At 35.0% G+C, this 24,715-nt stretch overlaps 1 protein-coding gene across 7 annotated transcripts in view; it reads right to left on the bottom strand.

Annotated features, from left to right (window-relative positions):
* LRCH1 (leucine rich repeats and calponin homology domain containing 1) overlaps positions 1-24,715 on the bottom strand; it is a 117,233-nt gene that overhangs the window by 3,859 nt on the left and 88,659 nt on the right. For 5 of the 7 annotated variants that reach the window (XR_010996523.1, XR_010996526.1, XR_010996522.1 and 2 more), the window contains 4 exons: positions 21,118-21,227; positions 17,559-17,696; positions 15,970-16,047; positions 8,146-8,403 (listed from right to left, as the gene is read on the bottom strand). Coding sequence is in view for 2 of the 7 variants with exons in the window: in XM_068182172.1 (XP_068038273.1) it covers positions 15,970-16,047; positions 17,559-17,696; positions 21,118-21,227 (326 nt within the window). In the remaining 5 variants the exon portion in view is untranslated. The remainder of the gene's footprint in view (positions 1-8,145; positions 8,404-15,969; positions 16,048-17,558; positions 17,697-21,117; positions 21,228-24,715) is intronic. The other 2 variants (XM_068182172.1, XM_068182173.1) reach the window with 1 other exon arrangement.

The raw sequence follows: 24,715 nt of genomic DNA on the forward strand, positions 1-24,715 counted from the left end.
CTTCTACTTAATATTCCTCTTCCATCTGTAAGGTTAACTAAGGATGCCTTATTTTTATCGTTATACAATTCATGGTGCTTTTCCACACTTCCGCATATTGATTACTTCTTCAATTTAAACTTCACTGATCTCTTCAACCTCTCTTCTCTTGACACATTTTTTCAGTTCTAGTTCCTTCCTTGACTCCTGTGGACCTTACAACTCAATATAATAGAACTGGTACACACAAGAACAATTAATACAGTCTTTACTATATTATGCACCAATGTTTAATTGTTTTTATCTCCTTCCACTCTTGTCCAGTCCTTGCTCAGGAGACCTCCTCCAGTGGGCCACAGCTCCAAAAAAGTATCAGTACTAAACAGCTGTTCCACTACTTCAGATGTTTATGACTTTCTTTTGTTAATTTCCCTTTATGCATAACCAACATTTAGCTTGCTTAAATTTCTGGTGAAGTTCCTCACAGCCTCAATGAGAGGAAAAACTGCAAAACATAGCTATTAACTACTGAACCTGAAGATGAGAGCCAAACTTCATTCACAATCACAGCATTTGATACTGGTAACTGTAATTTACCAGTAACTGTAAATTACTGGTAATTTATTTACCAGTAATAAATTTACCAGTAACTGTAAATTTAACTGTATTTTGTTTACATTTTATATTTACTACTGAAGTTGTTTTAGTATTTATTATTTTATGTTTGAAAGATTTCTTTAAGACCCAAGAAACAACTTCAAACAGATCATTTTCAAGGAGCTTGGCTGAGAAGGTCTGCTGGAGATGGACAACATACATTTCCCCACGTGGAGGAGAGTATATATAGTAATATTCTTGCTAATGCTGAGTTATTACTTCTACTGAGTTTGTGGATTCTGATTCACATTGACCAAACTATTGTGGCAACAGCCTCCTGCTCCTGTCAGCCCTGCCCCTCTCTGCTGCAACTATTTGTCCATTCAGGCCAAGGAACTACCCCCATCTTGCAGCCATTCCAGGTCATCAGTCACATTTCCATTCCAAACCTACCCACCATAAACTGATCATTTAAGTTAAGACGGTGAGTCTGCAGTTCATTCTTCTGACTGAAATATTGACCTGCAAGCTTTCAGAGATGGCTCCCACCAGCTTTTATTCCTCAGGGGAAAAAAGTGTCTTTTCCAGAAAATCATATAGTTTAGGATGCAAATTCCTAAACTGAGGTTGATTAGCTCTGGAGTAGCTACATAAGAAGGTAGATACAGTGATGTCAAAAGGGTGAAAAAAACCACCCAATATTCTTCTACTTCAAAGGTGTGATTTCTACTAGATATTCTGCCAATCTACTGTCCTGGGAGCAAGTTCATCTAAAAATCCACAGTGCTCTGATTTTGATATTAAAAAAAAAAAAATCATATTAATCTTATTTGAGAATACAAATCAGACACCTGAAGTGAAATGGTATTCTTTCTACACTCTTCTACTTCTTTCCAGTGTCCTTGCACAGCAGGCTCTTGTTTCGCAGATTTGGTGGCCCCTAGCGTGCCAATATTTCATTATTGTTCCATGCTAGACAAAAAGCATTTAATAAGAAGGCCTGCTGAATCCAGTAACTGAAAACTAAGGGACTGGCATTACACAGCTGAAGGGTATGGACTGAACCCAAAAACCCAACCCTAAGAAAACCTATCTTGCTAGATATTTATGTTTGAAAATTTTCTACATTTTGCTGTTGAAGTCAGATTTGCTTAAACCACCACAGTTAAGAATGTTTACTTAAGAAAAATTTAAATTCCAAACCCACCGTTTTTGTGGCACCTTGTAGCACCCACTGAGCTGTTCTGTCATGCTTTCTTGCTAGGATTTTTGCAGTTGCTTGTAAGCACATTTGCACTTAAAGCATAAGGGAATGCATGCTCCATTTCCTATAAAAACCCCATCCAATATGGGGTTTTTCTGGTTTTTAAGGGCAAGAATTATCTAATTATTTTAAATACAGCATAGTAATTTAATTTGTACGAAGAAACCTCTTTCTACCTGCTGTATTTACAAGAGGCATACTCCAATCAGGAAAGCTGTTCTAGGAGGTCTGTAAAAAAATAGGACCATACAACTGTGTTGTAGGAGTGAAAAGTTTCCCACCATGTAACTTTTTAATGTATCATTCTATATTAGTGATCAAAACATATATACTTGACAGCCTTCTCTTATGAAGGACGTGGAACTTGGCTAATATTTTTTAATTGTGCAGCTAAACATATGGCTACAAAGAATTTTCCAAGTTTGGCCATGAGACTGATGCCATCTCCCCAAAATGACAAACTTCTCTTAATGTGTCACAAATCAGTTCTGATATGTAAGCCCTAAACACTATCTTAAAAGCTTTGTAAAAGGCTTTCATCAACCCTGTCTCCCATACTTTTCAAATCAGATTTTTTTGAGTCAGAATTTTTTTCTCAGACTAAGAAAAATCAGATCTTGCCAAGATGGAATCCAAAACACAGACAACAGTTTTCCATAATAGCAGTAACATCCCAGGTGTCTCCATATTTAAGTTCAGCAGCTGTCCCTGCTTTCCATGCTCTGCCTCATTCCCTCACCAGATACAACTGCTCTCTGGAAACCACCAAAAGCAAAGCTGCAAGCCATGGAGATTTCAAAGCTTTCCTTAAATTCTAGCATTTTGAAGCAAATGCCTGACCAACCAAGGGGAGAAGTTGCCCCTGACTCTGAGGACACTCAATGTCACTCACTTCTCCTCACATTAAATAAAATTTCTGTCCCAATTACAACAGATGTAAACACATAACATTTCTGTAGAGAGGTGTGAATTCTCTCTCTCAAAACATCCCTGTCGAAACCATCACTGAACAACCTCCAAAAGAACAGATGGAAGATATGGAAACTAATTCTACAGACCAGCCTAGAACAATTGTGGTGGGAAGGGCTGCCACTCCTCTCATAGCAGCACCAATTTCTCTATTCTCTATCCACTACACAAATGAAGATCTAATATATTTTTACTGCCTTTTTTCTCTCTAAGAACACAAAGGAACTTAAATTACTTTATGCAAGCAAATCAACTTCTACAGGCACACTGCCATTTTGAATGAATAAAGAGGTTTTCAAACTCATAATGAAGCAAAAGAACTCCTCCTGAAGGAAAAAATGTTGAGAAGTGCACAAAAAGGAGGCAGCAGCAGGAGGCTGAATCATAAAGCAGCACAAAGAGACAGTACCACAGATGTACCCACAAACGTGCATGTGTGCATGTGCTTGCCACAGCAAGTTTCTAATCCTGAAACAAAATATCTGATTTAGGATAGAAGTCAGGAATACAGAATGACACTAATCCCTCAAGAATACATGACACACTTCACATACATATCTATTTTTATTCGACACTAGATGACTTCAAAGTCAAGACAACTGAATTAGTTTATGGCAGGGCAAGGAACTTGGCAATTCAGATACAGTAAGTATTTATAAAAAAGACGTTGCTGTCATAATAGCAGATTGGTAAGTGGTAAAATGACCACATCATGGTAAGAGCAAGGCCCAACTGTCTGTATTTGTTAGTAAAAATACAGAGGAATGGAATCCCACAATTCAGCAAGAGCCTTTCTCTTTCGTCCTTGTATTTGTAGAATGTGAGATTTCAGATGTACAGGGGAAAAATATTAATAAAACCATGCATATTGGAATGTGCAATTTCTCAAAGCACAAATTAAAAAACTTAAGTCCATGTAATGCCCATCATTTCATGTTTGAAGCCAACTATTTTGAAGTGGGAAGTCAATAAAAGAAATTTCAGGGCATTACACTTAAGCAAACTTATGTCCAATTTACTCAACCTTTGCATATTTTAAGGACAAAACCAATTTTCTTTCTAAAGGTCAGAAAAGAAAGCTATAGCAAATATTTACTTTTTCATATATCTAAGGCAATTTAAAATTATGTCCTTTTATATATTTTTTCCTTTTCCACTATTACTGTTGATGTTTGTATATGCCCAGATGCCCTGAACTACCATTTCAAGTACAAATGAAAAGATATAAAAAAGCGCAGTAATTCAGGCTGTACTGCAGCTGCAAAATCATGTACTTAGTGTCACAACCAGTTAGACATCTAAATAGGTGCATCTTCTGCACATTCAATAAATTGGAAATATTTGCAAAACTGTAATTGCCGATGCCCAAAACTTCAAGGAACAAAAATCTTAATAAAGACAAGACACACATGAAACAGTAAGAGAAAACAGAGTTTTACAAGGGAAATACCAATTATACCATAAACTTACATATTAAATTCTGAGAAAGTCATGAGAGTTTTGTATCATCAAAGTAGAATACATCATTACCTTACAGTATATTTCTACTGCTCTTTCTGCATAATACAGCTTGTGTTCTAGAAATGAAGGAAATGGCAAAGGTTCACAAAACCAGCTGTACCCTTTTTTTCCTCAACTTGCATGTATGACTGGGTTTTTTGGTGGTTTTTTTTTTTTTTTTTTTTTTTTTTTTTTTGTAACAGGAGAAAAAAATTTGTTGAAAACAATGACATGGCAATTCTTTGGCAACTTATTAATGTATACTGAGTAGAAAACTCTATTGAATATTTGCTCAGATCTAATTCAGCCCCCATTCACATAAAGTTCAACTTTCAGAACACTTATTAGGAGCACAATGGGATCTATATACAGCTTTCAGCTATAAAAACTTGTTAATATACAAAAGGTATTTGAAGGACTACTACACTGCATTACACTGCACTTGAAAATATTTCTTTTTTTTCTGGATCAAGGAAAAAGAAAGCCAAATCCTCACAACAAAATGCCACTTGTGATCCAGTGCAAACACATTTTGCCTGCACGAATATCCACTACAGGCTGTATTTATTATTTTATTGCTCTATGGATAAGATTACCTCCACAGGACATGAGAGTATGATGAGCACAGTACAGATTGGAAATTCATTTATTAGGATATCATGGTTTGAAAATCTCTGATGATCACTGCAACACAAAAAAATGAATGGGAAAAGAAATAGAGGAGCAAATATAATTAATGTTATTAATGAATATGGGGGTGAACTACAGGGCACTATTTTTTTAAACTCAAGGCGATCAACCTAATTATGTGACTGGCTTTGAGCAGTAAGTACCAATTATATCTAACTGGATATCTCAATATTAACATTTCCTCAAAGTTGAGGAACCATCAAAGTGTTGAACCGTTTGGTTCACAAGTACTAAAGCCACAGAACAGCAGCACAAAGCAGGACTCTGAATTTAGCAAAGAACCCATTAGAGTAGATTAATGATATTTTAGTTTCCAGTTCCCCATTTAGTGTAAGAATTACTGACTTCAGAGATGGAAAGACATATTTTTCATATTTGCATTACATTTGAAATATATTTTGAGAAACTTTATTATATTCAGACTTAGAAAATGTAAGGGAAATTTCACTACTTCTTTCCCTGTAAGATTTATAGATATTTGGAAGTGTAATCAATAACAACCCTATAAAATACAAAACTGGTTAAGTTTCATGTATGTCAGCAAGTTATGCTTGTCATGAACCAAGTATGTTTGGTGTTTTTCACCATCTGTTTCAAGACGGCTTCACCATCTCTAACTACCAGAAACTGCACATAGTGCTACACTTTAAATACCAGATATTGTCATAGCTGAGAACAGACAGAAAATGGCCCCTAAGTGATGACTCTGTTTGCATGGTAAGCATATACAAAGTTAGGACATTGGACAAGTCTGAGAGTTAAGTGTCACTGTGACTGGGGGATGTTTACTTGGTCTACACTGGCACAACAGTACTTCAGTTTCTAGCCCAGTGCCTACTCTGATAAAGCATTCAAAACCACTGAAGACATGAACTTCCATTTCTGCACACTGAAAATGCAAAACACATTGATTACTCCTCTTACTGCACTCCAAACTACTGGATACACTGGATAATCAGATGTGCTATTAGACAAAGAGACAGATGTGTATTATAGGATGGTAGCAAAACCTTTCTCCATGTGATTTTCTAATTTGAAAAGATGAACTCATACATGTAGTTCAGCACTATATAAGGAGGGCACAACACAAACCATTGACAGACCTGTTTACCACTTATGGGAGCAGTAGCAAAATCCCAACCCTATAGAAGACATCACTTCTGTCTCAAATGCCAACACTGGATTATAGACAAACATATTAGTAGATTCTAAACTGATTCAAGCTATATGCCACTCAGTTTCATCAGAAAAGCAGAATAATTAGAACAAGACAACAAAAAATCAAAACAAAGATCTGCTCGAAATGGAAGCTTAAATGTCAAGCTGTGACTGAATAAACAAGTGTCTGGTGTTGGAATTGCTGAAATTAGGCACACAGTTAGAGGACAGGCCTGTGCAGGATGAGGGAACAAGTCCATAGCTACATACCAAATAAAAAGCTTTGAAGCACTCACTGAATTCTCACTTGGTCACAGATGACACTCTTTACAATAAAGTTATTACATGTATGCACTGGAAGCTGCCAGACACCAAACCCTTAAAAATTTTTGATTTATCCATCCACGGAAATTAATTGTTCCATTGTAAAATATGTATCTAATAATACATTTACTACTTTTTATGTATAGATAGACAGATATATAAATATGTATATATTTGTCTATATATATATGTGTATCTATCTATATCTATATATTTAAGCCACAGAAACCAGGAATAGAACTGCATTTAAAAGTTTTTTTAATAAAATTTTACAAGTATCTGTGGAGTGGGGATATTTCTGGAGCAGCATTAAATAATAACTTTATGGCCAGAATAATCAGTAACATAAAAATTCTTATCTTAGTTATACTCTAAAAGTCTATAGCTTGTTTTATACTATAGTCTATAAAGTCTATAGCTTATTATATACTAGATGGGGGGAAATGAATGCATATATTTCCAAGACACAAAACTGAGGTCCTTTGGTTAGCTAGCCTGAGTTACAAATTTAGGCAACAGCATCTAGGCCAATATTGCAATGTCAATATAGGTTTATACTCGAGGGTTTGTATATTTTATGTCAATAAGGAGAAAACCCAAAAATTGTCTTATTTTAAGTTTAGAGTAGATGAACAGAACCCAGAACTGGAAGGGAAATGGAAGTCATCGGTCCAGCAGTCTAACCATAGGCAGAGTTCAAACATACCAAAATAGCTCCCGCCTAATGTATGTCTAAACTGTTCTTTAAATCTTCCTAGGATGGAAAAGCTAGAGTCTTCCCAGAGGATCTGTTTTCCTAGCTACATTGTCTTTGCTCCATTGGTTACACAAACAAACAAACAAACAGTATCTGCATTTTCACAGGTGATGAAACAGAGAAGATAATGATGGGACTTGCTTGACTCGCCACACTAAAGAATGGCAGGTGAAGGAATCTAATAGCTTATTCTTAAACAGTCTCATTCTACCTGAAACATTCTAAAGTCCCTTAGATTCTATGGCTTTGCTCATACCCACTGCTAATTTACAGTCACCTTTGGGGTCTAATGTAGCAAATGTTTAAAAGGAGACCAATACTGTTTTGTGTGACAGAAGAAAAAGATTATTCTACCATAGGAAAACAACTACTCCAGTATGGAATTTAATCAGAACAGTAGAGACGAACAATAATCTTTAAAGTTACAGTACTCTTGTTAATATATAAGACTTTAAAAAAATCACAGTAATTTGAAAGATAGTTCTCTAAGTGCTCTTAACACAGCATGTGCAGAGGTAATTGGCATCCACTTGGAAAATACTATCATTTGCTGCAAGTGCCACCTGAAGCTGCTTCAGTATCTGCAATATTCTTGGATTTTCACAAAAAGTAAGAAGCTCAGCTCTATTTAGCTTGTGATACACATCTATCCTACACCCAAATATGGAACAAGAGGAGCTTCACTGCTTTAACACATTTAGTGAGTAGTCTAGGCAACATGAAAGAAAAGCTATAAATAAAGAGATACATAAGTTCTTAAACTACAGCTGGAGGGGATAGAAGACATGGGACTTGCCTTCAAGATGCTACTCCTCTCTTCTATTTCAAGAGATTAATAAAGATATTACAAAGACGGGAAGCAAGGGAAAGGGAGAAGTTTGACAGGAAAAGGAAGGAAATGAAGTACCTGTAATTTTTCAGAGACAAAGCAGAAAGTTTGTGCGCACATGCGAACAGGTTATGCTGTTAGCAAATTCCAGTGATAAGTTATATACATCAAGACTATAAAAAGTATATGGAAAAGACAAAAGCCTATTAGATCCCAGGAGCGAAAAGTAGAAGTTGATTGTGGGGGTTTCTCCCCGAGGGCGAGCAGAGTGTCAACAGTCTTTCGAATGTGACGAATATCCGACTGCAGGATGTCATACGGAGAGCAGAGGTCAGCCTATCCCGAAGGGCAGCCATTAGAACAGAAAAAGAGTGCAAAAAATTAAAAATACAAAAATAGAAAGATATTGATAAATAAACTATCACAATATTCTAGCATAAACATGTAGGAATAGTTTCTTCCTAGTATTGCCTTAGTCACTAGACATCCCAGCTTTCTTTTATTTCCTCTAAATACTGAAGCTATCATATAACATCAAAATGTTAAGATAGAAAAGCTCAGGCTTTCTAATCCTTCCAAAATTATGTCCAAGTTGACAAGGGTGAGGAAGCGCATGTGATCCACTCGTTCCAATGAGGTCTGCACACTTTTGTACATCTGGACCTTATTCAAATGCTTAAATGGAACCAACTGAAAAAACTACCTTATAAAATAGCAAACAGTGGGTTAGAAAGCTGTTAAAAGCACAAGCAGCAGCAATATGAAGTCTAAAGAAAAAGTACTTACAGAAATCATTAGAAGTATGCAAAATTCTCTAATATAATAATCTAAAATTTGGTATTCAAATATCACCTGATACTTGAAAAATGTCTGATATTTGAAAAATGATACCCAGGGATACAAACTCCAAAAGGCACTATACTTAATTTTAATAAAGTTTCTAAACTGAAGCATTGGACACTAAATTTCTTACGTAGCATTTTTAAAATTATTAGCAGGTTAGATTCCCATACCTTTTCTGGAAAGTACCAATGACTTGATGAGGCAACTTACTCTAGACCAGCTATACAATATGAAGTGCAATATGTAATAGTACCAATATATTCACACAATATTTAACATTTAAATCAAACCAAGCAACACTAGTACTTTCAAAGGCTATCTAAGATACACCATTTTACATTGCAAATAAGGCCTTGCTGAGATAATGAATACTTACTGAACAAAATTACATGCAGTAAGAGTTTAAGAGAACACTGTTCCTGTGGAGACTTTTCAGTCTCACTTCCTTAATGAACTGACAGTACACCAAATAAACCAAGACATGGAAGTTCAATGTCTGCTTTCTGTTAGTGCAAAGTTTCAAGCTCCAGTTTGAAATAAATTAAACTTTAATATATTTTAAATGTCCTTCTATCCTGAAAAGTGGCTAGTGAAACTGGAATTCAAAACTGTAATTCATACACAAATTAAATAGTGACTTTTTTTTTGTTTGCTTTATTATTGCTTACCATGAATGGCTCTAGCTTTACCAGGAGTCAAAAGCTGCAAAATTTCGTTACTTAGGCCAGCAGATACAGAGCAGGGAACCAACCTGCCTAGCAACAGCACTATTTTTGCAGTTTTTTTCAGAATTTTTTAACTCAAAACTCTAATGTGATAATAAACTTCAGTGCAATTCTGTTATCTTTTAGAGTATGAAAACTCACAGACATACTGATCTTGTTTAAAAATGGGATAGAACTAGTACTGTATTTGAGAACACCTACAACCACAAGCTGCTTACCACAGAAACAAGTTTTAGTGCAAACTATTTGTGACTACCAACTACATAATATATTGCATTCATAGCAAAGACACCAATAAACCTAGTAAATGCTGGATTAATTTTGGAACAACATCCAAGACTCAATTCCTACTTACTGCAAATACATACCAAAAGTAAATATCTAGGATACATTTACATTCAACTTATATTTTAAAAAGAAAATGCCAGAACTTTCTAACAAATAGTTTTTAAAATTTTTGCCCTAAAAAACCCTAGAACAATGCCAAGAGTCCCTACTGCAGTCAAATGGAGAAGGGAGTAATTTCAGATTTTAGAGACTGAGAACTGGTAATAGGTTGACTTTTTACAGGTACTGATGAATTTGATAACCCAAGATTAACATCCTAAGCAGCATAAGGAGAAGCCAAAGCGTTCAAAAACAGCTAACACATGCTGAAGAAACTTTCTACTGAAACTGCCATGATGTGTTTTAGTTAAATTCAGTGAAACTTGGGAATGTCTATTTTTGTGTGTTCTGTGATGATGAATAATTTGGTATTATATTCACGCTTTATAATGTAAAATATTTGTATTTTATGTATTTTAGATTTCTGTAATCTAACTACTGTAGATGAAAAATATATAGCTTTTCTAAAATGGTAGAAGTATTTCCACTTATTGTACTGATATTGTGCAATAAAAATACAAAACTAAAACAGGACATCATGAAATAGCGAAAAAGCACATGACCTCCATACAAAGTCTCAAAGATAATCACCCATCCACCCATCTATGACAAACACTGCCCCTCTCATTTAGGGGACTGAAATTACTGCTAGTAACAATGACAAAGATACACCTATTTAATCATTACATTTATGGCCTGACGTTTTATGTCTATGAAGCTGTATGATTAAATCATAGAGCTGTCAATCATGCACACAGAATAAACACAGTAAGACAGAAATAGGGCAGCAAAAGCAAAACCAGCTGTTTGTGTGCACAAACCACCCTCATTCCGCATGGCCCTGCAGTGACTGAAAACAGACAGCATTTCAGAACTGACCTCCTCGGATTTACACTCTGGTAAAAAAAGTCAAGAGTAAGTTTGCAGAAGTGCATTAAAGAAAGAAATCTGTAGTGCATACGCACTGTACTCAAAACACAAATGAAAGGAACGTCAGAACTCTGCTTTCAGGACCGTAACTAAGAGTGTATTGAACCACTTAACTGCATACCATTGGCAAAACAGTGTCCATTACCGAGTCCAGAGGGAAAAGGTGGAGAATGAGTCATACTTGATATAACTTACTGCAACTTCATGGATGTCTCATGATGAAACTATGGAGAAGTTACTGATTATGTGAAGTGATTAGAAAATAAACTTAAGTGGCAATGATAATACACCTTGCATTACACTGAAAAACACAATTACCAGTTGAACAACTAACAGGTGGATAGAAGATAAACCACTTTACAGTTACTGCCTGGCTGCCTCCTTTACTTTGTTTTGCTACTTCTAGAATACAAAAGCCTCCTGTTCTGTTTTTCTTTATTATTGTTTTACTTAATTTGCAATTCCTATGCTAACTCAAGTCACACTGATTTTTAGAGCAATTCTGTCTGACACTGCCACATAGTGGATCTCATTATCAGAGGAGAGGCTGATACACAGAATTAGGTCCCATTTGCAGGACTCAAAAGTCACTCAGAAGGGGCACAGACAAACCTTTCGTAGTCTGCATCTTTGTACGATGATTTGAGATCCAAAAAGCCATTCCTTATCATCACCCTCTTTTCTGCTCAATATGTTTACACAATGTAAATGACTGAAAATTTAAGAGATATGGAAGAAGTCTCTCATTCTTACCCAAGGTATTATTTGTCACACTAAATCATGCTGCATCACTGTTGATGTGCTGGAACACAGATACTTGGTAAACCTGCTGGAACATTTGGCTGTGAAAGACTTTATTTTATCACTACCTTTTATAAACAGAAATTACCATTCTAGTAGTAATCATGATAACTTCAGTCTTTTTTTTTTAACTGTATGACGATCAATACAGTATGTTATGTGGGGAAAGTCTTTCCATTTTAAAAAGATAAATCATATTTCTCTGACCTGATGCCATAAAGGGTGAAAATATGCTCAAGTGCCTAAAGTGTTAAGATATTACATTAGTGTAAGCTGCATACCATAAAAATTAATTCCTGTCTTTGTAAAAAGCTAATTTCACGGACATTGAAAAGACTTTTCTTTTTCAAAAAATGGTTAGAAGATCCTACTTCTGATACCCCTTATTTGTTCATAACTGAGAACCAGAAAAAAATGCAGACCAAAATTCGTAACTTTTGTCTTTCAAACATATTGCATGTACAGCTCTGTTTTGGTCTAAATCTTACTTATAGTAAAGTATCATTCAACCCACCACAAATAAATTATTTTTAACTTTTGTATGCAGTATTGGTTAACACTACTGAAATTGCATAATACCCCGTAATATGGATTACCAGGAATAACAGCTACCAAGAAAAAAAGCTCAAATTTAATTAAGTTATTAATTTACAGGTTGAAATAGGAAAGCCTACGTCCTTGTTCCTAGTATGAATAATGATTTGGCAATGAGAAGTTGAAGAAATCTGCATGAATATTTTTGCCTTTATTTACATATATTACTTTACTGGGTTTTATTTATTATGTTTCTGGTTTTATGAAAGAGCAGTTGTAAACAAAATAGTTCCATAACTTCACTTACAAGGTAATGTGATGATAAATCACTCTTCTGACAATTTTTAATATCTCTGGCATGAGATGTCACTAGGGAGAGTTAAACTGCAATAGAACCATTACATTTGACACTCTGGGGGCCACACTTCCATGCAAAAGAGAAATAAAAAATCCAAATTTATTTTTCAAACCCACAAAGTATGAGAGGGTGGGTGCAACATGGATGAACTCAGTAAGCAGTGAGGATGCTATTACTTGTGGGTTCACGTGACATTAACAATGTAAGTCCCGTGAATGACACAATCCAAGTACTGCATATCACTGAAAAATGTAGCAGGACCTCAGCCCTGCTGAGGTAAATTGGGTAATTTGATGGGTTTTAGTTAACAATGTAAAATATTCTTTAGCAATTTTCTAAGAGACAAAGATTGCGCCTCCTGAGGGGCACAGCAGCCATTTTCTGAATCTTCATGCTTTCAGATACTTACCTGACAACATCCCTTTCTCATATCAAATAAAAATATTGTTTTTTCTCAAAAAGTGATCTAAGAGGTTCACTAAAAAGGTGCTACAGCAAAGCTTAGTGGCAAAAGTGGTCACAACTTGATTGTTCTGCAATTCTCACACTTTTGACAGCCTCCTGGTGCAGCCAGAGCATTGCTAGTTTCTTATTAAGGGTCAGACGTCAAACGTCCCTTTTGTGTGTGATCCAGCACGTTCCTTCTGCATGCGGTCAGAAGCATCATGTGGCTGTTAACAGAAATTAATTTCAATGTGTCCCCCACTGTATTGGAACTCTCACCTGGCAGGTAATGGCTCTCAGAGTCTTCTACATACCAGTCATTATAAAGAGACACTGATGTTCCTCAATTTTGTATTTGCAATTCTTTGGTCAAGATACCAACTCAGTGTGACACATTTAGACAGCAGCTGCATTGTTCTACATTTGTATGAAACTTCCCAGGATCATTCTGGGAAAGTCATTTTGATCCAAGAATTGAATGCTGAAAACCACAGAAGTAAGAAACCATGCACATCAGCACAACACAGCAATTACTTAGCTATTTTCTTATTTTCATTTCACATGACTTAACAGGAAATTATTCCAAACCTGTGGAGTTCAAGGAACAGCACGTACTCTATTTCTTAAATAACTGAAAACAAACCAACACAAATTATGACCACTTAAAATCCATTTCAAACCCATGCAGCAAAATTTCAGGTCAATTCTCAGGAACTAGACAAAGGCATAAGTACCACAGAAAAGTCCAATACCTACAGGTACATAAGGACTCAAAAGTAGAACCCATCACTTTCCCACATTAGGTGCTTGTTTTAAAAAAGAAGTCATTCACTGCACTCCTTTTCCTGGCTTCTCCAGAGATAGTTAGGCACTGCACAACGCATCAATCCGAAGGAGCATGAGCATGCCATCTGTAGCTCTTTAAAAACTTTGACAGCTGTCATACTTGCTATTACACAACTTTGCATTCCTAATCCATGTCCCTGCAACACACAGCAAAGTTCTAGCATCTACCAGCTAGTTCCACAACATGATGTGCTTTCACAAAATATAGCAAATTTTGCAAATATACATTTGCAAATTACCGATGGCTAATCAAATAGAATATGCTCAGAGTACTTAAAACCTATTGTAAGTTTACAATTGCAAGCAATTAATTTAACGTTTAAGTGAATGAGTTTTTCCCTTCAAGGGAAGTTAATGCTTATTTAGATACATAAAGATGGTTAGTTTACAAATCAGACCAGTAAGAGGTGGCTTTGAGCCCAAGCCTCCATGCAACTCTTCAACAAATAAACTTTAATAAAGTTGTAAAAAATCCTGAAGAGTTCAAAAGTAATTTTGATGAAAGGATTAAAAAGGAGGGGTAATAATATATGGAAATACCTATTAACAAAATACCAAGAAGATACTTCTCCAGAGAGCTTACTTAGAGAAATCCAAAATCAAAAAAAAGGAAAGATTTCTGAAAGATCTCATAGCAGCAATGAAAACAGACCTTAGCCTTTTCTTTCCCAAAATGCTACAGCCAGGAAAATCAGACCTATATTCTATTCACTGATAATTTATGATGCATCAGAAGAATTTTGTGGCTGCTTAACAAATGCTCCATGTCAAGAAGTCCACAACAATGACATTTTCATCTTCTCTGGAGTGAAATTTTACCTTTAATATGTAATCATTCTAATATAATAAATTACATAACTACAAGAACTAAATGAACCATTACAGCTTAAGAGATCCAGCCATTACACTGAATTGTCAAATTAAATTTAGGATGAACCATTCATTGGAACTGTAAGAAAGTCTCCCCCTCAAAATTCCTACAAATAGCAAAAAAGATCTGTCACTTTTGCTGTCCTCCAAATCAAGTGCTAAAATATAGATAAAACAAAGAATTGAAACTAGAATTCTTTCCCAATGTGAAATCTTGCATTACCATCTGCTCCCCAAGGGGATGGTGGTGGAAATCACACAAAATATCTTTACATTTCAGCATTCTTGAAACAGACAAAAAAGAACTCAGCTTTCATTACACTGTCATATGTAGGCACCAGTGAAAATACATAATGCAATTTTCCTGTGTTCAGTTTAAAATGACCTTATATAACACATTACCTTCTTTTGAGCGTCACATATTTGAAATTTAATTTTTTCTTAATAGGTTCTTCTAAACCATAAGGGAGTCTTTGAAATAATCCCAATGCAACTTCAGTGTTCATTGCATTAGTTATAAAGATGAGAATAAATTACATGATGAGTGATACCATTCTTAAATGAAAATCAGAAAACACCAAGCACTGCAATTTTCTTGTTTCCAACTACTGAAACACTTATAACTATGATAGAGTCTTACACACACATGCTTTCCATACTTCACATACAATGCTTTTCTTCAAATCACTGCAGAAATATTTCAATAGAAGAGATGAGTCTGTTACTAGTCACCAATGCGTAGAATACTTAACATTGTAAAAAATGGAAATATTGCAAAAAAAAAATTAAAACCAATGAAGTTCATGTTCTAAAAGCATGAGGTAAAAATGCAGTTATGTTGTGCAATGAAAAAAAAATAGCAAGCTTTTGGCTACTTACATAATATATTATCATAATTCCTTATTTATTTTCCATAGTAAAAAAAGAGATATTAGAGATAATAGTGAATTACTCTTTTGAGACAACACTTGAAATTTTTAAGTGCTATGAAATAAGCCATTTAAATGCACTAAAGCAGTATTAAATCACATTATTTAGCTCAGTTTTTAAATTCCGTGTCTTTATTGCTAAAAACCTGTAGTTCATAAAATTATCCTTCAGCTTTCATGTAATTAATGTATTTTCAATTTGAACATCCAGAAATAACAGACTTTATTAAATTACCTCTGGTATCCCCAGTTTTCTACAGGCATCCAAAAAGTTTTCCACGTTTCTCCTGCATTTGGCCATGCTAAGTTTTGGCTGTAGAACAGAAAAAAAATCGTCTATGTTTAAAGAAGTCATGAAGAACAGACTTAACTGTAATTAACAGGATCACACCTTTTAAATTTTTTATGTATGCACAAATTTTTAGTAGCTATACACAATATTAATGTGTCTGAAGAATCAATGTCCTATTACTTTAGAATCTCAAACATTTCTACAATTTGTCTCACTCAGAACTATTCACCAAATACTTACAGTAGTATCATGCTATTAAAAAGAAAAGCCAAAACCCAAACTCCTCAATATTATAGTTTCTCAATATCAGATGTGAAACAATGGTAATTCCTGAATATCCACTTAAACCAAGAATTCACTGTAGTAGCAAGGAATTCAAAGAATTAATTTTCCAGGCTAAAGTAATTTGAAGGCTGTTTCAAGAAAGAAAACATCAATATAAAGTTGAAACAAAATGAAAAAAAAAATTAAATACGTGCATTTTGTTACAGAAAACACCACAAGATAGTTTTTTTTAAAAATCAGCATGAGAAGTTTTTACCCCAGAAATCCAAGTTTGCATATTTTGGCAATGTCATATTTTTACCAGAGATAGAAATTATTTTAAGTCAAGGAACAGCAAAAGAAATTCCACTAGAATATCTGAAAAATTATACTTTTCTTAAATCAGTCTTTTTGAAAGTTCTTACAGGTTGTCTCCAAAATCCACATGGTATTCTCAGAATTGAGTATCAGGGTTCACATGGCAAATTTTTACCAAAATATACATTAAAAAGAAGAAAGGCAAATAGTCTGAAAACACACAAAACCACTTCAGAACCAGACTGTTACCAGAAACCTGGAACAATGATCTATTCAAGAAATAGACATAAATAAAGACAGAAAATGCAATTAATGCAATATTGTTTTCTTAAGTTTTAATAAATGCACACAGAATTTATGTCCTGAAATCTTCAGGTCCTTAGATTTAGGCAAGCCAAAATTAAGTCACTATAGTGCAAGTTTCCGTTCTGTCTGCAGGTGAAAGGAATCACGTCTACATTTAACTCAACAGGACAAATATACTAATAACTGACAAATATACACTTAACTGTGTTAAGTGCTTTAGTAACATGACATCTGCTATGTCATACACTGCTGAAGAAAACCTCACTTTTTTCAATCCACAAAGGAGAGGCTAGTTTTCTTTTTTAAGGGTGTACTAGAATGAAACTTGTAATCAAAGCATTTCATACTGTTCTGAACAGAAATGCCATAATGAAAATACCCAGTCTTGTTACTAGATCAGGTACAAGACAGGATAATTTTGTTCATTTATAAATGTGCTTGTATATATATACAGGTATACCTAGATGATATATATAAATGTATTACATATAAAAGTTAATGAACATTTGCAATCATATAAACGTTGCCCTTAACAGCAAAGATCTTCCATTGAACAGTAACATGGTTTATGTACCCAAATATCATTTGGGAATGAAACAGTAATCAATAAAACATTTCAGTGCAGGAAGAAACATGCAACTTACTACTGCTGGTGAGGGTACATGAATGCTCCCGACAGACCGAGGGCGAACGTGATTTACTAAATGGCACAGAACGACACCATCCATCAGAGCCGAGCCCAGGTCTTCGGGCAAACAGATCTTCAGTCTTGTTTCTATGTTCTGCAAAGGAAGAATGCAGGCACACTTTGATACAGAAATGCATGAATGGGACAAAAAGGGAATAAATACCCTCATCATTTATGCTGTAGGTACATAGCCAGGTTTGGAGTTTTTATTAAGAAAAATACAATTCTTTTATATAACTAATTCTTTAGAAACTAAACCACAACCTCCTTTATGCTGGTCACTCAACTACATAAGCTTCTTTAAATGAACTCAACACTGCAATGCTGCTGCCACAATATGCATCTGTTTTTATACAGAGTTATAAAAACATATCTGCATGCAATTAGTCATGTGACTGAACTGCACGTGGCTCCTTCCTTTTACCATTCGCCCAAGTCTTCTACTTATCCATCTTAAATTTTCTTCATCAGCAGAAAATTGAAACAGAACTACATTGTCTTAATGACTGAACAAGCGGAGAATAAAAGGCAATCATTCCCTAGTAGCCTAAAAATTACTCAGGAAGATTTAGTGATCAGAAAAATAGGTAAGAGAAGGCAAAACATTCAGATGTAAAAGAGAAATTCTGGATACATGTTAAGAAAAACGGAAGACTCAATGAACAGAATTTGATATTGCAAAATAAAATACTTTTGAAAATATTTAAGTATTAAAAAAAACACCAAACCCAATAGATTGTTATATATGATGAGTCTCCTGAATTGTGCTTGAAAACATTCCAGCTCTCCACTTAGAGATAATTACTCCCCATTATCTTTAAATAGATATTTCTTAGTTGAACCTCTTAATGTCATTACTCTCTATTAGTATGTTACCTCAACTTATACCAGTTGAATATGAATATCTATGAATAGATAATTATTTTTAGAAAAAAGGAAGTAGGTTGGAAGAGATTTTCGGAGGTCACAGTCTAACAAATCTGAAGTGACACCAGAGCCCTGGTTAGTTAAGTTTTGGATATCTGCAAGGACAGAGAGCCCTCAAAATCTCCAAGCAACTTTATTCAGTGTTCCGCTGCCCTTAAGGCAAAGAATTTCCTCCTTATAACTACTTGAAATTTCTTTGCAATTTGTGCCACTGTTTTTCATGGGTTCACTGGTAATCTTTGAAAAGCCGGGCTTTACGCCTTCTCTTTTACAACCTTTCAGGCAGCTGAGGACAGTCACATGATAGTCTCAGCACTCTAAAGCAAGAAATCCAAGCTAAAGAAATCTAGCTCTTCACTTCTTCCTCATACATCCTTTATTTGGGTGGCCTCACCATGAAATAGCCTCCACTGAAGCATTCTGGGGTTTCATCATATTTTCTCATTTTTTCTTTTACTAGACACGCTATTCAAGTACTTGCATGTAGGTTTCACAAGTGGCTAACATGGGAATGCCTCATGTTCACTAATACAATGTTTTGCTTTCACCTTGGTTTAATTCACAAATCAGAAAACATTTTTAGTAAATAAATACATAAAAGAATACACTCTGAAACTGTTTTTCCAAAACCTGTTACAAAAATATTTACATAAAGTTAATAAAATAAAAATGTATTTGTTAGAACACTAGTTTGTCTGTTGGGAGACTATTCAGTGTAGACCAGGGTATGCTTTTTATAGGAGCACAGTGCATCTACAATACCAACTCAATGCCATTTCATGCTGGAGTTCATGGCTCTGTGGAATCTCACTACATGCTAACTTACCACTGAACAATTCAAAAGCAAAATTTACTAATATATGTACTTATTGAATAAAGTACAAACTTTATGACTTATATGTTATGGGCTATTTTCTTGTGCAGTACATAATCAAATGCTCTGGTGGTTACTAATGTCACTAAAGGACCCAGTATATCTAAATAAGTTTTATTAATTTTAAAATCTCACTTTGCATTTTCAAACACAGTCAGTCTTCTAGCTCACTGACTTCTAATTAAACTTCTCACAAGAAACAATCATTTGCATTCCAGGACATGATATTTCAGGGTGAGAGCAAAGGATAGTGAGTGGGGCTAAAATGAAACACATTAAACCAGCATTACTGGCAATACCTAATACTGTGTAGAGACAGCCTTATTACTTCTCCATAATCATGCCTGACACAGTGAATAACCTTGTTCTAATTTTCATTGTGAGGATTAAGTGAACTAATGCACAAGGCAGGAATTTAGCAGAAATTACCTATGATTATTTTTAGGAACCATGGTAACTCTTCAAAGAAATGTTTAAAAGCTGCATTGATGCTGCTGAACAGACTAGGCTCAGAATAACTACAAACTACTGCAGTTTATTACTGCTATTTCCCCATTGCCACATTTTCTTTCCCATTGCTAATAAGTCTGTCTCATCTAAGTGCTGCATCTTGTCCTTTTGGCATCATTCAGGTTTAGAATTGATAATACACTACATCCTAACAACTACGTTAAATCTTTAACAAGACCTGTTCTGTTAAAAAATGCATATAATCATCAGGGCAAAGTTAGGTTAATTCATACTTAGAACAGCTGAGGGCCTGAGGTAAGACAACGCAAATCTATAAGTCCGTGTAGTTCGACATTAAAAGTCTCGCCATTTAAACACTTTTTGGTAAAGAGAAGAACCCTCTTGCTTTAGAATTAAATATTTAAAACAAACTGATAATTTTTCAATTAGCCATTCCATGAAGCTAATGAGATAAAGACAAATAATCTTGTAATTCAGATGTGAAGTGAAAATCACTTATCACGTTCAGGATTTGCAGTTACGTTAATGTCTGTCCCTGTCCTGTTAATGGGATATAACTGGAAACCTTGACAGGTTCAGGCTTGTGACATTCCTCACAGCAAAGGTTGCCATCTCTTTTTTGTCAACACAACCAGGTGTCACACAAACATTGCTACCCAGGTATTAGTTGGGTAACACATATCCTATGCACCAATTTTTCCATCAGGTTCTAGCTCTTACATTCAAGACAATGTATCAGGAAATCACCTTCTGCATTCAGATTTTCCACTGATGAAATACTGATTTGATTTCTAAGAAAGCTGCTTCAAGCATTAGTTATCTACTTTCAGCTTAAACTAATAAATTTCACTATGCCTTTTACATTCAAAACTGAAGATTTCTCCAGCTGTTTGGAAATAGTTCCTAGACCTCTTTCTCTCTCTCTCAAGTGCTCACTTCATCCTTTCTGATTAAATTAAACAAATCATTAATTCCACCAGTGCAAGGCATGCTGATTAACTGGATGTCATTCAGGTAACTCCCATTATTATTTCACATTTTTACAAAGTCTTTCCTGAAATACAGACATCTGATTGTGATAAAGAACTAAAGAACTTCAGCAATAGTCTCATCAATGTGATTTGCAGAAATAATAATGCCTCATTTAACCTGTCTTGTATTTTTCTCCTTAGGCAACTTTCCCAAAGAAAATTTTTAAAAGATATTCCATCAGCATAAATTAATTCTACCAACACTCACATACCTCACGTAGCTGTTCCACAAGCTCTCTCTCTTCTCTCATCTGCTCCATTTTCCTTCGAATTGTGAACTGTGGATCTATTGATTCCAAATTTCTTTGTGGTCTTAAGAACACTGTGATTTTTAAAACGAGAGATTTTAGTTTAAGAACAAACACTTTATTTATTTCTAAATTAAGCAAAATCCTTAGGCATTGCCTCCAGCAAAAACAGTAGAAAATTTTTTTCACCTCAAGAGGACAGAAAAATCTCATCTTGGATTACAATTATGAATGGCTGCTTTTTGGATATTGCTCTGGCCAGTGTCCTGAGGCAGCAATGGTGCAGATAATTTATCATCCAAATACTAATCTGAATGGGCAAATTTTGTCAGATGATTAAGCACCAGCACCAGTGTCCCTCAGAGAGGCTGATATGTACAACGCTTTGTATTTAACATGGCAGGAAACACCTCTTACTCTTAAGTATAACTCTCTCCTAGCAAGATGCTGAATTTCATAAAAAGCTGTGACAAGCTTCCTACACAGAACAAAATGCTTACTAGATAAGGTTATGCTAAAAAAATAAAAAACAAAAACAAACCCACCAAATAAAGACAAATGTAGGAAGACTCAGCCATTCAGTAAGTGCCTACACTAAAAAGTCATATTGCAAACATTGCATTGCACACACCCTTGGCAGTTCTCCTTCCTAGTAGTCCTGTCAACTCTATTACTTTGCCCACAATACAGCTCCTTGAAATCATTACATGACGTTTCTGCAAATATACACCTCTAGCCTTCCACTTCTGTGAACAGTGACTGCTTTGAATGGGTTGGAAGAACAAGGTGTACAGCCAAAATGCAACTGTCCCTGTTTGTGACTCTGTTTGCCATCTCACACAAGTGCAGTCATGATGAATCTCACTCAAACTGTGTGCAGGTTCACCTGGATACAGGCTGTTTAAGTCATGAGATGACTGATCTAAGTTACTTCTCTAATCAAAGGGACAGATAGACAGCATCTATGGCACTTCAGCCAAAGGGCAGAGTTCTTTCCCCTAGCTACTATAAAAAGCTTAAGGCAACAAACTCCTTGTATATCTTTAGGCTATTCATCTTAGGCATCAAGACAGAATAAACCATGGCCAATTACTAAACTTGCTTCCTTCCACTACTTGACTCATACAGTCCTAATTTTCTCAGTTACATTGTTACATTGCTGTAATTTCAGTAAAATCAGTAATTTCTGGAATGGCATATTAATGCTATTTGTTAAACAGAATTGCTTTTAAATAGAACGCCTAATATTACAGTTCTATATTAGTAAACTCTATTCTTTATAATGTCATCAGAAATCCCAGGGACAGAGTGGGAGAGCATCCTATAGAGAATGTGCAGGACTGAGAACTACAGAGTGACTACAGCTCAGTTCCCTTCTCCAGCTGGACAACACATCTTCATCAGTGTCACCACTCAAAAGCCTCTACACAGAGGTGCACATATCATAAATAAAAACATTCTTCATGCTGACCTGCCACACAAGGCAGAGAGTAGCAGAGCCATGCCTTCAGATGCAAAAGGCCCACAGTTTTACTGATATTTAATCTTCCACTTTGTAGAAGGCAAACTCAACATTCAGAATTGAATTCTAATTCCAAATAGGGTGTATGAACAGATCCATGCTTCCTAACATTTTGTAGAAAGGTGACATGTGACTATGACTGTTCATACCCAAAAACACAGAGGCTGTTAGAACACTGATATATGGTGAAAAATACCTAAAATGTTATTTATAAATTGTATCATTTAAGATGGCTACCAAAAAAAAAAAAATTCCAAGTTTTTCAAGAGCAGAAACCCTTATCATGGACTTCTATTAACTCCAGAACTGTACTGTATTAAAATTTCTGCATTAGCAACTCGAATAATTTCCTGGAGGCTGTTTCTAAATTTTTAGGACATGAAATAGAAATCTCCTATCACATTAATTAAAAATAGTAGCTGCAATTAGTAAAATTTTTCTAGGTCATTTTACAAGTCTAATAATTGAGCTTTCTGCCTCTCACAGATGAAACACCTAGATAAAAATCCTTCTTTAAGAGTACAACCATGGTTTAAATGGTACTTAAAAGCCACCGTAGCTTTATTAGCAGTAGCAACATTTCAAATAATTATCTACAAAACAGTAGTACAGAATTATGTTCAATTTTCATAGAATGAGAGTATAACTGTGGTCTTCATTCAGTTTAGCTGGCCACAGCTATCCTTTTTTAGGCCTTTATGAAGTCAAAGTTCCAAGATTTACCTCCTTCCAGTTTCAGATTACAAATGTCCATTACTGAAAGGTTTCAGCATTACTTTGTCAATTCCACCACAAGAAAAAGGCAGGCTAATCTTAGGCAGTGAGAAACTACAATTAAAAGCTTTTCAATAAAATAAGTTTAATTGATTAAAAAACAGAATTAAAAAACCTCCACACCCTAAAGCATTAACTATAAAAGTTTTAGTTATGTAGTGAATTTTTTAAAAAGTGTTCCCATAGAGGAAGTTTTGGCAGTCCTAAATGTTGCTTACTTCTCAGCATTACACACAATCTCCAGCAATGGGAACTCATACCTCACACACACCTGAATGTCAATTTTTCACTCTTTCAAAGAATCAGTTTCTGCTTTTTGAATCCATGCTCAAGCCAGGTTATTAAGTAGTACTTGTTCCAATATTTTTTTTTTAAATTATTTTGCACAAGTGTCAACAAGTTAGATGTGTAATAGTTAATAACATAGTATGTACTCAACATACTACTGTCAAGGACAAACTTCGTGGTGAAAATTTTCATTTCTGCACTGAATTTTAATGCACATTTCTGCACTATTAATTGTACATCAAGGAATTCAGTGTACTGAGTACTTAGTGTGACAATGCCATCCTTCAGGCAAACCACAAAATGATTTAATCTGACTCTAAATATAACTGACAAAAAGAAGGTTGGACTATGACAGGCAGAGCTGAAGTCAGGGCAAAAGTTCATAGTTACCTTTCTCTTTGATTGACTTATTCAATCTAAATTTAAGTAAAAGAAATGCAATAGATGCAATTAAAAAACCAGACAGTTCTAAAAGCAGTTTCTGCTCTAACACTCCAAGACAATAAATACTAACATTTCCATTTGGCTTAAAATTTGAGTGACAGGGGGCTTCTATCTGTTCCAAACGCACAAGCTAGTCTGTGCCCCTCCTTTCATTTAGAAGAATAAAACACTAAAAAATATAGGTTAACACAGATCAAATTCTGCACTGATAGAAGAAGCACCTCTAAGTTTCTCTGTTACACTATTCATCAGTGAAATGTTAACTTAGCTTCAGACCATCATGAACTAAGTTCAGTTTTTTCAAGCTACCAGTATCAGAATTCTTATATTCCACACTCACTTCCCTAATATAGCAGGTTCCTTATGTATGCATTTATGGTTTTATAATCAAGAACTCTGAGGCAAATAGGAAATACTCTCAACTAAAGAACTGAACTAAGAATGAAACACCCTTTGTGAAGGGGCTTCAGTCCGGAAGTCTTGGGTGGTACAAGTGTGACTTCCAGAGTGGCATCTGAATAGTCAGAGAGGAAA

Source organism: Anomalospiza imberbis, chromosome 2 (genome assembly GCF_031753505.1).
Source record: "Anomalospiza imberbis isolate Cuckoo-Finch-1a 21T00152 chromosome 2, ASM3175350v1, whole genome shotgun sequence".
NCBI classification, from domain to species: Eukaryota; Metazoa; Chordata; class Aves; order Passeriformes; family Viduidae; genus Anomalospiza; species Anomalospiza imberbis.